Source organism: Larimichthys crocea, chromosome XVI, assembly GCF_000972845.2.
Source record: "Larimichthys crocea isolate SSNF chromosome XVI, L_crocea_2.0, whole genome shotgun sequence".
In the NCBI taxonomy this organism is placed as follows: Eukaryota; Metazoa; Chordata; class Actinopteri; family Sciaenidae; genus Larimichthys; species Larimichthys crocea.
The window spans coordinates 4952823-4966313 of NC_040026.1; the positions used below are offsets into that span (position 1 = coordinate 4952823).

The 13491-nt window shown below is 40.4% G+C and overlaps 1 protein-coding gene across 3 annotated transcripts; it reads right to left on the reverse strand.

Annotated features, from left to right (window-relative positions):
• Nucleotides 1–1597: 1597 nt before the first annotated feature.
• On the reverse strand, nt 1598–12557 carry acbd4 (acyl-CoA binding domain containing 4). Of its 3 annotated transcripts, none has more exons than XM_019271383.2 (11): nt 12459–12557; nt 11241–11355; nt 10585–10705; nt 6821–6905; nt 6527–6647; nt 5000–5152; nt 4179–4276; nt 3809–4019; nt 3085–3305; nt 2951–2995; nt 1598–2666 (listed from the first exon to the last, which is right to left on the reverse strand). In XM_019271383.2, exons 1-11 carry the CDS (start codon nt 12552–12554, stop codon nt 2538–2540), a joined length of 1395 nt encoding a protein of 464 aa, XP_019126928.1. In that variant the 5' UTR covers nt 12555–12557; the 3' UTR covers nt 1598–2537. The 3 variants fall into 3 exon arrangements, with proteins under 3 accessions (XP_019126928.1, XP_010749294.2, XP_010749293.1); XM_010750992.3 differs by having other exon boundaries at nt 2951–3001; XM_010750991.3 differs by having other exon boundaries at nt 2951–3001; nt 12307–12514.
• Between the last annotated feature and the right edge of the window lie 934 nt (nt 12558–13491).

Consider the following 13491-nt stretch of genomic DNA (forward strand, 5'->3'; position numbering starts at 1 on the left):
TCTCTGTAGGATCTTGTTGTCAGACACGTATAATAAACAAACCTTACGGATTACATCGCAGCACATTTTTCACTTTGACACAAAAACACAGGAGTAATTTAAAGGACCACTCCACTGGCTTTACATCTCGAGGTGAGTTTCTTCCTCTTTGTGTCTGGATGTTACAAACTGGGTGGCATGGAAATTACAGGGTTTTTTTAATCGCTAACAAGCGCTTACCCATTCAGATATTTTTTCTAAACTCTTAACACAGACTCACACCTACAAAACACAATTGGCCAAATGGATCATTTTCTTCTGAAAAACTCATTTTGTTAAATATACTAACCCTCCATTTCAAAATAAAACATCTTTCTCTGCACACACTAACTTTACCAAAACACTGGAAATCTGACTCAAAATGAAATTATTCTGTCAAAGAACAACACTTGTTTCACTTCACAAGGTAATGCAGTTAATCAAAGTACACCAGGTTTCAAAATACTGACTATTGTTGACATTACAAAAACGGCATAGACTATTATGAAACACACAAGAGCATTCTGAACAAAAAAACAACAGCAAAAAGCCCAGATAAAAAAAATCACTGTATCTAATCTCTGCAATCTTCAGGGTTAGGCCACATGTTTTCATCAACATCGCATCTGATATTATCCAAGGCGATGCACCTGGAATAAAACCGCTCGGTATGTCAGATCCAACCTCGGCAATCATCAACTGTGATGTCCCTGCCGCCAGCATCCATGGCTTCAAGGAGGGACATCTGGTCATGTGGCTGATGGTCATAAACCTTCCACCTCCATGCAGAAAAGAACTCGTCTATGGGGTTGAGGAAAGGTGAATAGGGTGGAAGGAAGAGACGTATCTGAAGTATGGTACCACATTAGTTAGCAATTGAAAAAAAACTATCAGCTGAGATATATTGTTTTTGATCATAGCAGAGGCTTTTATACTGAACCTAAGGTTTGGAATATTGTTTTTGCTATTTTGAGATGTTGTGTGTTAACATTCGTATATAATACAAAAACAATCCATAATTTTGTTGGGAGGTATAGCTTGTATGTTAAAATGTAAGCTGATTGCATATTGTGTGAAAACTACATGAAATGTGTGAATGGTATGGCCACAAAAGGCCGATGCTGTGCTAATTGTGTTTAGAGTTTTGAAAATGTGACAACTGGTTGGACAAACGCTTGTTAGTGAGTGAAAAAAACTGTAAGACATTTTTCAGGCAGGAAGTGTCTAATGATCCGATCCAGTAGGATCCAGTGTTTTTGAAGCTCAAGTGGGGACCAAGGACTAAAAGTCAGGATAGCTCAGCCTCTGCTGCTTGAGTTTTGACCATTGTATTTTTAATACAACTTTATGGAAGAGCAATAATTAATAGCAATTAAATAGTATCGGATTTCACTATGTATACTAACCATTAATCCAAGAACATCATGTTATGTGTTTTTTTTAAATCAGTGAGTTTATGTATAATTAGAGGGCTCAGAGCTCAGTCATGTGCCAGTAGAAATGGGAAAACATGCTGAACCACCACCACATTATTGGCTGTTGCTTAATTCTTCATATTGACAGTTGACACAACACAACCTTCTATTCAATATAGACTTTTTAATTTGAGCTCATGCTTCAGTATTATACACAAGTGTTCAGTTCAGTCCAGTCCAGTTCTTCATCATTTAGTGACAGTTGTCATTTCAGTGTACTATATCATCTCATTCCACCTGGAGTCACAACAGACTGACTCCAGGTGCAACAAAACAATCTGATTACATCTATATTGATACTGGACCCACAAAATTAGATAAATAACTCCTGTCACTGTGATCAGAAGTTATATTCTAGATGTTATTAATGTACACACAAGCAGTCGAAGAGCTGGAGCACCACGGATACTGTGAGACTTAAACATTAGTCTAAAGAGACGCTGACAAACAATGAGAGGAAAATCACATCTGAACCATTACAATGAAATGACAAGCGTAACCAATGAACAGCCGCTGCTCAACGCTGCAGACTGATGGTGGATTTCAAAGTGGCAGTGACATTATTACAACTACCTGTAGATGGACTTCTGATATTCTGTCTGCACTGTGCCGTTTCTGTATGTCACAAAATAGTTGAACTCAAAGGTAAATAGAATATGTTGAATTTACATCATGTCACACTAACTTAACAAGTTATAATCCAAGTTTTTTTATTCAGGCTCTTCATAATCAGTAAACACTTATCCATGATCAGTATCTGCTTTCTGCTGCCTGACAAAAGCCAGCTGTTTAATAAACTTGAATAATTTAAATAAAGATTTGTTTGTTGTAGTGAGTGAGGGGGTTTCTGGATCCTGACACAGTTCCCTCCAAGTGAGGCAGCGAATCCACAAACTTCTCTCTCCCTGCTTTCAGTGCATGTCATAAAGGATGAAGCCTTCCCGTCGATTCAGATTTGATTCAGTCCTTCCTGCTGTAGAAAATTAAACTTGCACCGGTGGTTCACTGGAGGAGAAAGGGTTAAATTGTCTTCATCGGCTCCCTTCATGAAGATATGCGACTTCTCTTCTGGCCTTTCCTCAGCAGGTAGACCAAACCCTGAGCGACAAACGGCCACAGCAGGAAGAGGACGACGGTCTGACCGGACACGTCAAACGGCCACCACCTCTCCTCCTGACAGAGACAAACATCTCATTATATATCATCCAATAGATTAGAAGACTGCTGTTTGAATTCAATAAAACTGAACCAAAACAATGAGCTAAAAGACTTAGCTGAACATTTAACATTCCATTTAGTTTGTTGTCAATATTAAAATATGAGGCTTATATTGAGCTTTGGACCACATCACATGACCTAAATGATCAGCCGATGGATATGGTGAAAACTGCTGATCCCAGTTTAGAATTCTCATGCAGATGATGATGTACATGACACTGTAGCTCTGCTATACTTACATGTTGTGAGGCTGCACACTGCAGACATGGTCTCCACTCTGAACTCTGGTTCTTTCACACAGAAAACAGCAGTGAGCTTTACAGTACTGTGCTCATAGAGCTATATATAAAGTCCAACACTTGTATGTTCTCACATGTGTGGCAGCGAGCCTCTCCACCACCTCCAGCCTCTCCATCACACTCCTCATGTCCTCTCTGAGCCTCCGTAAAGCCAGGATGATCTGCTGCTGTAGCTGAGCATCATGCAGCCTCTCAACCCCGACTTCTGACCCATCGCCTCCTCCTCGTCCGGCACCACCACCACCACCGCCACCGCCGGGGGCCTCCCGCCTTGGACTGCCCTGAGGAATACCACCTATAGACCAAGCGGAAAAGTCATTCAACTGTTCAAAATACACAAATGAAACTACATATAGTGACATTTAAAAAAAAAAATAATAATTTCTTTATGGCCTTTTCCCAATAAGTACACTGAGTAGTACGGTGCCTCTTAGAAAACAACTGTCTGTTCAGACTGCCTGCTGCTCACTGACACACACTTTATTAATAAGGAGCAGAGGGGAGCAATACAGTTAACAAGGCCATTAAAGTTATCTGGAGGCATGTTAGAGACATTTCATATTTATCTTAACAATGTCAGATATGATATTATTTGCATCAGTCTGATCAAGAATAGAATAGAAATATATTTTAATATCTGTGGATGTTCTGTCATAACTTTGGACAGGATTACACTAAAGCAAGTATGTCATGAACTTTTCGATTAAAGCAGCATTAGCGGCAACTACTGGACTGAGTGGCGGGGTACATAGTCAAGTTTAATTCCGTTTCATTTTTAGTCTGATTGTAGCAGCTTACGTTCTCTCCAGTTGTGGTAGGAACCTTCTCTCCCAGTGTCTCCATTCCTTCTGTTAGGACCATGACCCTTTCCGTCATCTGCTCCTTCTCCACCCTGACCCGCTCCGACCTGTCTGACCTCCAGACGGCCTTCCAGCTGCTGGCTCTGAACCGGAGAGGACTCCAGAGACACATGGCCGTTATGAAAACCATTGGACTTGACAACTGGAATCTGTGAACAGAAATCAGTTTGAAAGTCTGATTTACACTTTCCATTCATCACTTTTAACTTCATGTTAGTTAGTTATTCGCAGTGATGTTCATTTGCTTTGTGTATCTCCAACACCACACATGCTTCATCTACCCATTGGAGGATGTGAGAGAGTCGTACCTTGACGTTGCTGAGTTGTTCTACTGAGTCCACAGAGTCACAGAAGATCTCGCTCTCTGAGTCACTGGTCAACACCAAACCCTCAGACACTCCTGAGTCTGCAGGAGCACAACAAGAGTATAAGAAAAGAACATTTACAGAAAGCAGAACAGTCAATTCATATAAAAATACCCAGTTATTATTGGATGATACACATCTACTTCTCGTCATTATGTATTAACATGAATACCACAGGCTGGGTACAGAGAATTAAGACACAAAATGTAGCCTGACTCCAAAACCCCACTGGGCACATCTGTCACGTTGCGGATGCAACACTGTTTTGGTCCGTCCTGTGCGTGACTTTAAACCCCACCAGGATCAGAAGCATTTAGCCCACCAGACTTTGTTTACTTGCTCAGATTTGGTCATTTTCCTGGTTTATGTGATTCTAAACATGCTTCTACATGTGTAAATATGCTAAGTAGTTCATTTGTTTCGCTTTTGTTTGTTTTTACGACCGGCAGTTTGCACAGGGTGTTTTATTTTAAAGATCCACCAGATTCTCTATGCTGTTTCTGTGTCTGGCTTTCACCAACTCGTGGTGCTCTGTGTAAATTGACATGGGCTGCTCGTGGCGTCTGTCAAAAAAATGGAACAGCCATGTATTCCACGCAGAGCCAAGTTGAGGCCCGCTTCTAAACCGGACAGCGGCGGAGCTGGTGGGGTTTAAAAGATTAACTAAAACGGCTGTGTATTGCTGCGGCACGTCCGTGCCCAGTGGAAGTTGGGGGTGAGTGTGTTTAAGAATACTCATATCAGCCCTATCTAAGTGCTCGTACCATTCGGGATGGTGTTGGCAGTAAGCTCAGCCAGATTGAACTCCTGATCTGGATCTGCTCCATCTGGAAAAGAGTCTTCTTTAGGTGCACCTGGCTCCTTATCCTCATCCTTCATCTCTGCTGGCCTGTCAGCATGCTCACCACCTTTAAGTCCTACAGGAAATGGACAAACACTTATATATATCCACATTGTGACAGGTTAATTCATTTCCTAGAAAACTGAATGATGAGAGTTTACCAGCTCACATGAGGTGTTTAGTGTCTCACCATCATAGTTTGGATGTTCCACTCTTCTTAAAAGCATTGATTTTATTTTGCCCACTTTTGGGCAGAACAACAAGCTGCCCTGTTTATACATCCAGCAGACACAGAACAGCATTCACATTATTCATGTAGAGACTTGTTTGTGTCCACCTGATGAATGCAAGTCTAATATTCTTTGTTATAACCACACATGTATGAAATGTGTCTGTTTGGTGCTGGGCAGGTTGTGTTCACAGAGTTTATCAGAGCTGTTTGAGTGAAACCTGCTGCTGCTGGACACCAGATTGATGAGTTTAGTGACCAGACAACCAAAACAATGAGGCTAAAAGTCACTGTTAATATGCCAAAATATAAATGATCTCACTATAAGTCAGCTGGGATAGACTCCAGCCGCACCATGACCCTGAAGAGGATAAGCAGTTACAGATGCAGTTAGGATGGATGAATGAATGGATGAATTAGGAAAACTTTAAAGAGTAATGTGCTGATAAAATGTCTAACTGAATTTATACTTTTTGGTTAGTGACAATGAGCTTTCAATAGGAAATGTGTGTTTGTTCATCTCTGTACATAAGAAAGGAGAAAATCTGAGAAAAGTTTCTTCCTGACTCCTTGAAAAATGAATTATTGGGGGTACTGATCATCTTAATGGCTGAAGAGGACTGCTGAAGCTCTTTTATTGATTTTCCATCACTGTGACTCTGTGTTCTGTTCTTAAAAGAAAGAGAAGCCCTGTCGTTCCTCCTGCCTGATCAGATTTATCCAGATCGAGTGAAAAAACAGACAGAAGACAAAACATGATCACACTAATCTATAAAAACACATATGTTTTTATCTGTCTATGTCTTTTACACTTCACATGTTTGGTTTGGTTTAAATGAACCCCGGTGTGTTTGCCTGGTTAACGCGCTGCGTCTGGGCTAATGTGACAGATGTCAATCAAACCCTGGTGTGGACCAATCAACCACTTCCTTCAGGTGTGGTTTGTAAACGGACCAACCACAAGATAACCTGATGAGGAAATCTGTTCAGGAAATGATCTGTCAGTGATGTGTAATCCATGTGACTAAAGTATTAATGCAAATTATTTTGTTACCATGGTAACGTGTATGCACGTCAGCGTGGGCCTTTTCTCTGATTAAAACTGCTGTGCTCGTATCGTACTCTGTCTATAGACAGCGACCCCACAGCAAGCTTTGAACTGTCTCTGTGAGTCATTATTCATAACATGCCTAATAATAGCGTGTACAATGATTGACTGACCTTCTCTGAGTGTGAGCAGTGACTCTGGAGGCCGTGGCATGTCATCAATCACCAGGTAAAGAGGCTCAAAGTGATGGAAGAGCGAGGCCGTCTTCTCATTCATGGGCATGGTGTCGATGACCTGCAGTCAGCGGACAATTGATTAGTGGGCTGCTAAATCAAGCTCCTGAGCTCATTTAACTCCTTTACATTAACACTGTTACTGTGAATTTGATCAGAGAGCAAAGAAACAACAAGGAACCTGACCTGAACATCAGTTGATGCACACAATGTTGAAAATTTGAAATCATGTACCTCCTGTGCTACTTTCTTCATCTCGTCCACATATGCTGCCATGGCATTCTCACTGCTCATCTCTCCCAGGCGGCTCCAGGCATCCCTAACACACACACACAATACATACACACACATATATATATATAAAAGATCATCCTCCATTGGTCAACCTTTCATTAAAACACAGTAGCTTTGACTTTTCTGTGCTGCTGTCCCGTCACAAACTCTAACCCAAATGTAGTCCTTCAAGATTTGATCAGCGATGTCACTTTGTTATCATTCTTCAGTGTTAACTTTCTGTCTGAGTCAGTACAACCAGAGATCTGGTCTTTGGAGCCCATCGACCGGTAGAACCAGTTTTCAAACTGCACACTTGTTTCAACTCTTTACTACGTCATATATGATTTAACCTCAATTGTTACTGTATTATTTTAAATTCCTCAGTCATGATTTCACCCCACCTTTATCTGGTTTGTCTCGTTTTAATCATTTTTACAGTCTGGGTTTTAATTTTAGAGTGAAAACAAATAACTAGCATTGACAAAACAGCACACATGGTGATGCAGGTGGTGGACAGAAAATCTACCAAATTGTATAGTTCACTGATGGACATGAATATATTTTGAGAATAGAGCAGAAGTTAGTCTGCTGATGGCTCATTTAATCCTTCAGTCAGATATGTGTGATGAATGTGACAAACCAAAGTGACATCTTCAGCTGTGCAACAGTCCAAAACACAAAGAATATCATTTACAACTCACTCATCACATCTGACAAGTTGGACCAGAGAATAAAAATTAAAAAATAAAAACTTTATTGTACTTCATCAACTACATTTATCGAAGGTAAAGCTCTGCAGAATGTATCCAAATATAAATCCTGTATGTGAAAGATGCAGACAATCACCAGCCTCATTAGCTCATAAATGTTCTGGCACTGTCCGAGAATAGCAAAAGATCTTCCAATATTTCTCGGACATCATAGGAAGACTGATTGATCCTAACCCACTGACAGCTATCTTTAAAAAGCCCTGGCCCCGTGTTATCCAACTCTCAATATAACATGATATCATTTATCTCTCTTCTAGCACGCAGACTGACACTATTAAACTGGAAGCAGGCTTAAGCCCTGACTCACTCTGCCCTTTTGAAAGATGTCAGCAACATCTACAGCTAGAAAAAAATACATTTTCATTGAGAGGGTGTGAACACAAATTCCATCAGATCAGGCAGCCCTGGCACAAACTAGCCTGTTGTTAATATAAATAATAACATGAATAATATGGTTAATATGAAGACAGCACAGAGTTACTCGATATTAGGGCTGGGCGATATGGACCAAAAGTCACAGATATTTTTTAGCTGAATGGCGATACTCGATATACATAAATATTTTTTCCATGGCCAGATAATTTCATACGTCTATTATTAATGATCGTGCTATATCGCGTTTGTAAATATGTCGATATAGATTAATATATCGATATATCACCCAGCCCTATACGATATCCTCTACCACAGGAGTGTCAAATTCAAATACACAGTGGGCTTCAACATTTATTGAAAATAAAAAAAATAAAGTGCATAAGTGTGTGGGAACCAAGCAAAGGAGAGCCTTATAAACTAGAGTCATCCAGTGTGTATAGCGCCTTACATTGAGCACAGTGATAAACAAGGAAAGGATTGAAGGCAGCATTTTCTCCATAATCAAGTGCAGACAAGAAGGTGGCTCTGAGGGAAAAGCATGATTTGTTTCCGTAAAAGAAACAGAGCTTCGCCCTTAATTTCAAGATTACATTTTTAACATGTAATTTTAATGAAAGCTCCTCATCAATAATGAATCCCAGGTACTTATAGCTGGTGACCAGTGACCAGAGTTTCACCCCGGACAGTTCTGCCTGAGGGGATATTCTCCAAGGGAACAGATGAATTTAAAAATCATTAGTTTGGACTGATGAGCATTTAAAACCAGTTTCAGTTTCTCCAGACGAATCTGTACTACATTAAAAGGCAGACTGCAAAAATTCAAATGCCTAAGCAATTGAATGTGAGCAGCAGTAAATTACAGTGTCATACGCATAGAGATGGTATGAGGCATTTGATATGTATGCACGCAGATCATTAATATGAACTGCGAATGGAATAGGTCCTAGGACTGAGTCTTGGGGTACACCTTTTGTGAACTCAAGAAAGGTGGAGCTAACTCCAGCCATCTGAACACACTGTGTCCTACTTGCCAAATAATCAGCAAACCAAGAGGCAGCCTGTTTGGAGATGCCAGAATTTGTAACAGGAGATTGTGGTCCACAGTATCAAATGCCTTAGATAGGTCAATGAACAAAGCCACACAGAACTTTTGAGTCCAATCCCTTAAAACACATCATTAAGAACTTTCAGGGCAGTGGTAACAGTGCTGTGCTGCTTCCTAAAGCCAGACTAATATATAATTTAGAGCTAGGCCTGTAATTATTAACGACTGAGGTTTCGTCTCCTTTTAGCAGTGGGAGGACAAAAGCGAATTTCCAAACTTTAGGAAGTTTATTTGTGCTGAGGCTTAGATTAAAAACACTAGTTAGAGACTCAGGAATTAAGTCAGCAGCCAGTTTCAGAAAAAAAAAAAAATGGAGCCAAGCTATCTGGACCAGCTGATTTTTTTCGAGTAAGTTTTTTAGCACACTACGAACCTCAGAAATAGACACAGGTTGGAAATGAAAAGAACAATCAACAGGGAGACGGCTTACAACAGGTTCATCAGATAAAGCTGTGCTTTTAAAATTATTGTTAGAAGAATCAAACAAGTGTCTTGCTGTGATAAAATGTTCATTAAAATAATTTAACATGGCACATTTATCGGTCAGGTTTACAGAGTCTTTAACCAAAAAGTTTGGCAGTTAGGTAGAGGGCATAGCACCAGAAGCAGATCTCACAACATTCCAAAATTTCCTGGCATAATTTAGATTTTTGGTGGTTTCAGATAAATAAAATTCAGATTTAGCCTTCTTAATTAAGGAGGTACATTTGTTACGGAGCTGACAAAAAATAATCCGATCAGCCTCAATTTATATAGATCGATATCTGGATTGAACTTAAAGAAATCTGTAAACAACATTTAATACTGTACACCAAATTGCAGAACAGCTGGCCTCAATGTAGTTCTTTAATGCTTATCTTTACTAAAATCCTTTTTTAAATTTTTTTATTCATTGATATCTGCATGTCAAAATATTGTTTGTATGTTAAATTCTGAAAACCCCAATAAAAAGGTGTCATTTATTTTCTGTGATAATGTCAGCTTTGCAGAAATGGAAGATACAAACAAAAGGCAGCATGAATGTTCAGTGTGTGACTGCACACGCCAGTGACAGTCCTCCAAGTTCAAACTCTGAACTCGCCCCAGCGTTAGCCAGTCAAAATTTCCTTAAGCATGACTGATCCTCTCTCCACTAACTGTGCAACACAATCTCTGTCGCCTTCAGTCTAAGCCTGCATGTAGCCATGCCACAGCTCGTAATATAAAACCCATGTAGCTGATCTTCATCAAGAACCAAGCGGCCTCTCGCTTGCAGGTGACACAGTGTGGAGATTAACAGGATTATCTGCTGCTCCAAACCAAAGTTTCAATGCTTTCAGGCCAAAAGAAATCATTTTAAAAATTGTTAGAGAAAAAAAAAAAAAACCACATTCAGTAAAAAAAGAAAACAACTGATTAGCTGGTGTATCTGCACCTGAAAACTAACCAGGCTTTGATTACAATGATACACAAGCACATGCACACACACATACCATTTGTAGCGACCCACGGGGTCCCAGAAGCTGGGTCGGGCCACTGTACAGGGCCCACACACCGCCTGTTTGTACAGACTGTAGAAACGCAGCATCACCTCATAGGACGGCTGGTAGCAACCTGCAAGAAAACACGTTCATCAGGTTTGTCTGTCTGGAGACAGGAAACCAAAAAGGGACTGCAGATCACTCCAGAATGTGGGAGACATATTTCGGCTGCCATGGGTCAACACACAGAGGAGAATACGTTTCAGTGTTTGGTTTAGATGACACATTGTCAATTCAGAGGTAACTGTTTTGATAAAATGTGCTGCTCACTTGTCTGAAGGCAGAATTACACCAAACTCCAGTAAAAGTGGCAGTTTATGCTGTGCAGTACATATTGGATGGGCTGTTTTAAGTATAAGCAGCCACACTGAGGTGACATTCTACTTAAAGTCACAAAATATCCACACACACTTGGTCAAAGCTTTAAGTTTGCTCTGACACTCTCTGCTCAGCATTAATCACAGCTGCCCTCACAGGTCAGCTGACCCGAGGCTTCTGAGTTACACAGTTCAATCCTACAAAAATAAAGACATTTTCCACAGTTTGAACAGCAACAAATAGTTTGTGTGATAATGTGACAGTTCTTAAAAAAAAAAAAGGCTACGTACCACTTTTGGGGAGGTTATGAATAACATCCACAGCAGCCTGAAACCTTTTCTGGTGATCGACCACAAGGTCTGCCATGGCTGGGACCGGCATGACACTTTGACTTGTTAAATGTGGCTGGTGGGACGAGAGAACAGAAAGTGACCTTTAAAGTCAACACGCTCAGGTCTGCATCAGCTGATCCCACGCGTTTCTCTGGAATACTGCTCTACTTCCGACAGGCTGGATGAGATGGAAAGGTTCTTAGATTTTTCCCTGGTTGTTACTTTTCAGTGACACTGACTGAACTCATTGGTTGTCTTGATGATGTGTGACTCCTCCTCACACACATTTAAATCACTTTAAACACTTTTGATTATTTTATTTCAAAGTATTATTTTTATTTGTAAAGATTCATGTCCACTTTACCATTTGACTGTTCACACACCTTCTTAAACAAGCAAATTCAAGGACTTTTCAAAAACTTTTCAGGCCCATTTCCCTCCAATTCAAGGACCCAACACTGCATATTTTGAGACAGGAACCAAGATGAATAAATGTTATGCAGTTATGAACATTTCAGAATGAGAACTAGCAGCTTTACATGAGTTTAAAAAAAACGTTTTGAATGTGTGACTCTTCAGACTATGTGCTCTCCAAACATTGACCTGACTTGACTTTCTTCCCTTCAAATTCACAAACTTTCAAGGATTTCAAGGACGTGTAGGAGCCACAAATGAGAGTGGACATGAAATCAATAGGACTGGTTTCGTGTGATGAGCTCACCACACGGAGCTCCGGTGACGCTCGCTGGGCTGCAGGTTGGTCCGCAGTCTGTATGGCGCAATGACTCCTCTGACAGAGCTTTACTGCAGTTTAATGCATCATGGAGAACTGCCAGAGGCTTTACTCAAACTACACTCACACTCATGGCGCTCTGCTGCGTGTTCACGCTGAGAAACACCGTGTTACCGAGCGGGACTCCGGTTAAATAAGACATAAACACATGAAAGTTAGCCAGGCTAGCTGGACTGAACTCAGCCCGGTGTAGCTTAGCAGCAGTTAGCTGAGCTCGTGAACTTGTCTTACCTCAGTGGCCGCGCGCCATCAGCAGCAGCACGAGAAACCGACGGACACCTCACTGCGCGAGTCAGGAAGTGAGCTTTCACTTACTCACAGATAAACATTAAGATAAAGTCTGTCTGTGAGCTGCGCGCGGACCTACCTGCGCTGCAACTCACCTGTAGTCTCACTGCGGACACTGCGAGATGTAGTTTATAGCCACGACTTCCGTGTCCAGTCACATGACACGTCTTTGACCGCGCCCACCTGGACATTTAAAGTGATAGCTCAAAGAAAATAAATGAATTGATAAATAAAATGAAATGAAATGGAATAGAATGAAATTAAATAGAATAGAATAAAATTAAATAAAATATAATTAAACTAAATTAAATAGAGAAGAAAAAAAGAAAAGAAAAATAAATACTGAATAAATAAATAAATTAATATATTAAATAAGATATATGTTAGGGTTAGATTAGATATACTACTAAAAATAAAATGAAGCAAATCATTGATGAAGTGATGAAGTGAGAAGTAAACCTGCCTCGCAGACCTGACCTGCCTCGCAGGTTCATTCTTGAACTCAGTTCTTTTTTGTTGTCATTATGTAATCTGTGTGTCTGCCTGTGGGTGGCAGCACATACGTCAGTTTCAGATCAACTGGAGCCATTAATTCATTAAACACCCTGCAATCCATTTGTGCATAAATGATGCGGCAGCATTGCCCCAAATTAGAGCGGGCACTGTCAGAGGAAAACCCGTGTTCATCTCTCAGACTGTCTGGATCAAAGTGGAGCTCTGTGGACCGAGCAGAGGACAGCTATATTTCATTGGACATAGGAGCGTCTCTCTGATGTCTTTAATCCGTTTACATGGCGTCAGGTTATCAGACACACACGACACACAAACCGGAAATGATGAGAGTTTGCCTTCAAAACAATAGCATTATTTCGTTTTTCGCCATACAGTTGTCATATACAATATGTTACTGAGATCTAAAATATATATTATTATTATCGAACCAATCAGAGGCCTACAGTGCTGGGGGAAATGGACAAAAATCAAATGGTGCAATATTGTTACATGCTGAACGGGGAAGTTTCCAATTACTTTGATCACAACCACACAAAACTATGTGAGATGTGTTTGAAAGCACTGAGAAAAGCTAGTAATATAAGTGTTAAGAATATGTTGAAAAACACGTCATCA

Coding starts and splice junctions, on each gene's coding strand:
- acbd4 (XM_010750992.3), bottom strand. CDS start 12,554: ATGTCCAGGTGGGCGCGGTCAAAGACGTGTCATGTGACTGGACACGGA. Junction 4,277..4,999: donor TGCCAACACCATCCCGAATG/GTACGAGCACTT, acceptor GTGCTCCTGCAG/ACTCAGGAGTGTCTGAGGGT. Junction 4,020..4,178: donor AACAACTCAGCAACGTCAAG/GTACGACTCTCT, acceptor TTCTGTTCACAG/ATTCCAGTTGTCAAGTCCAA.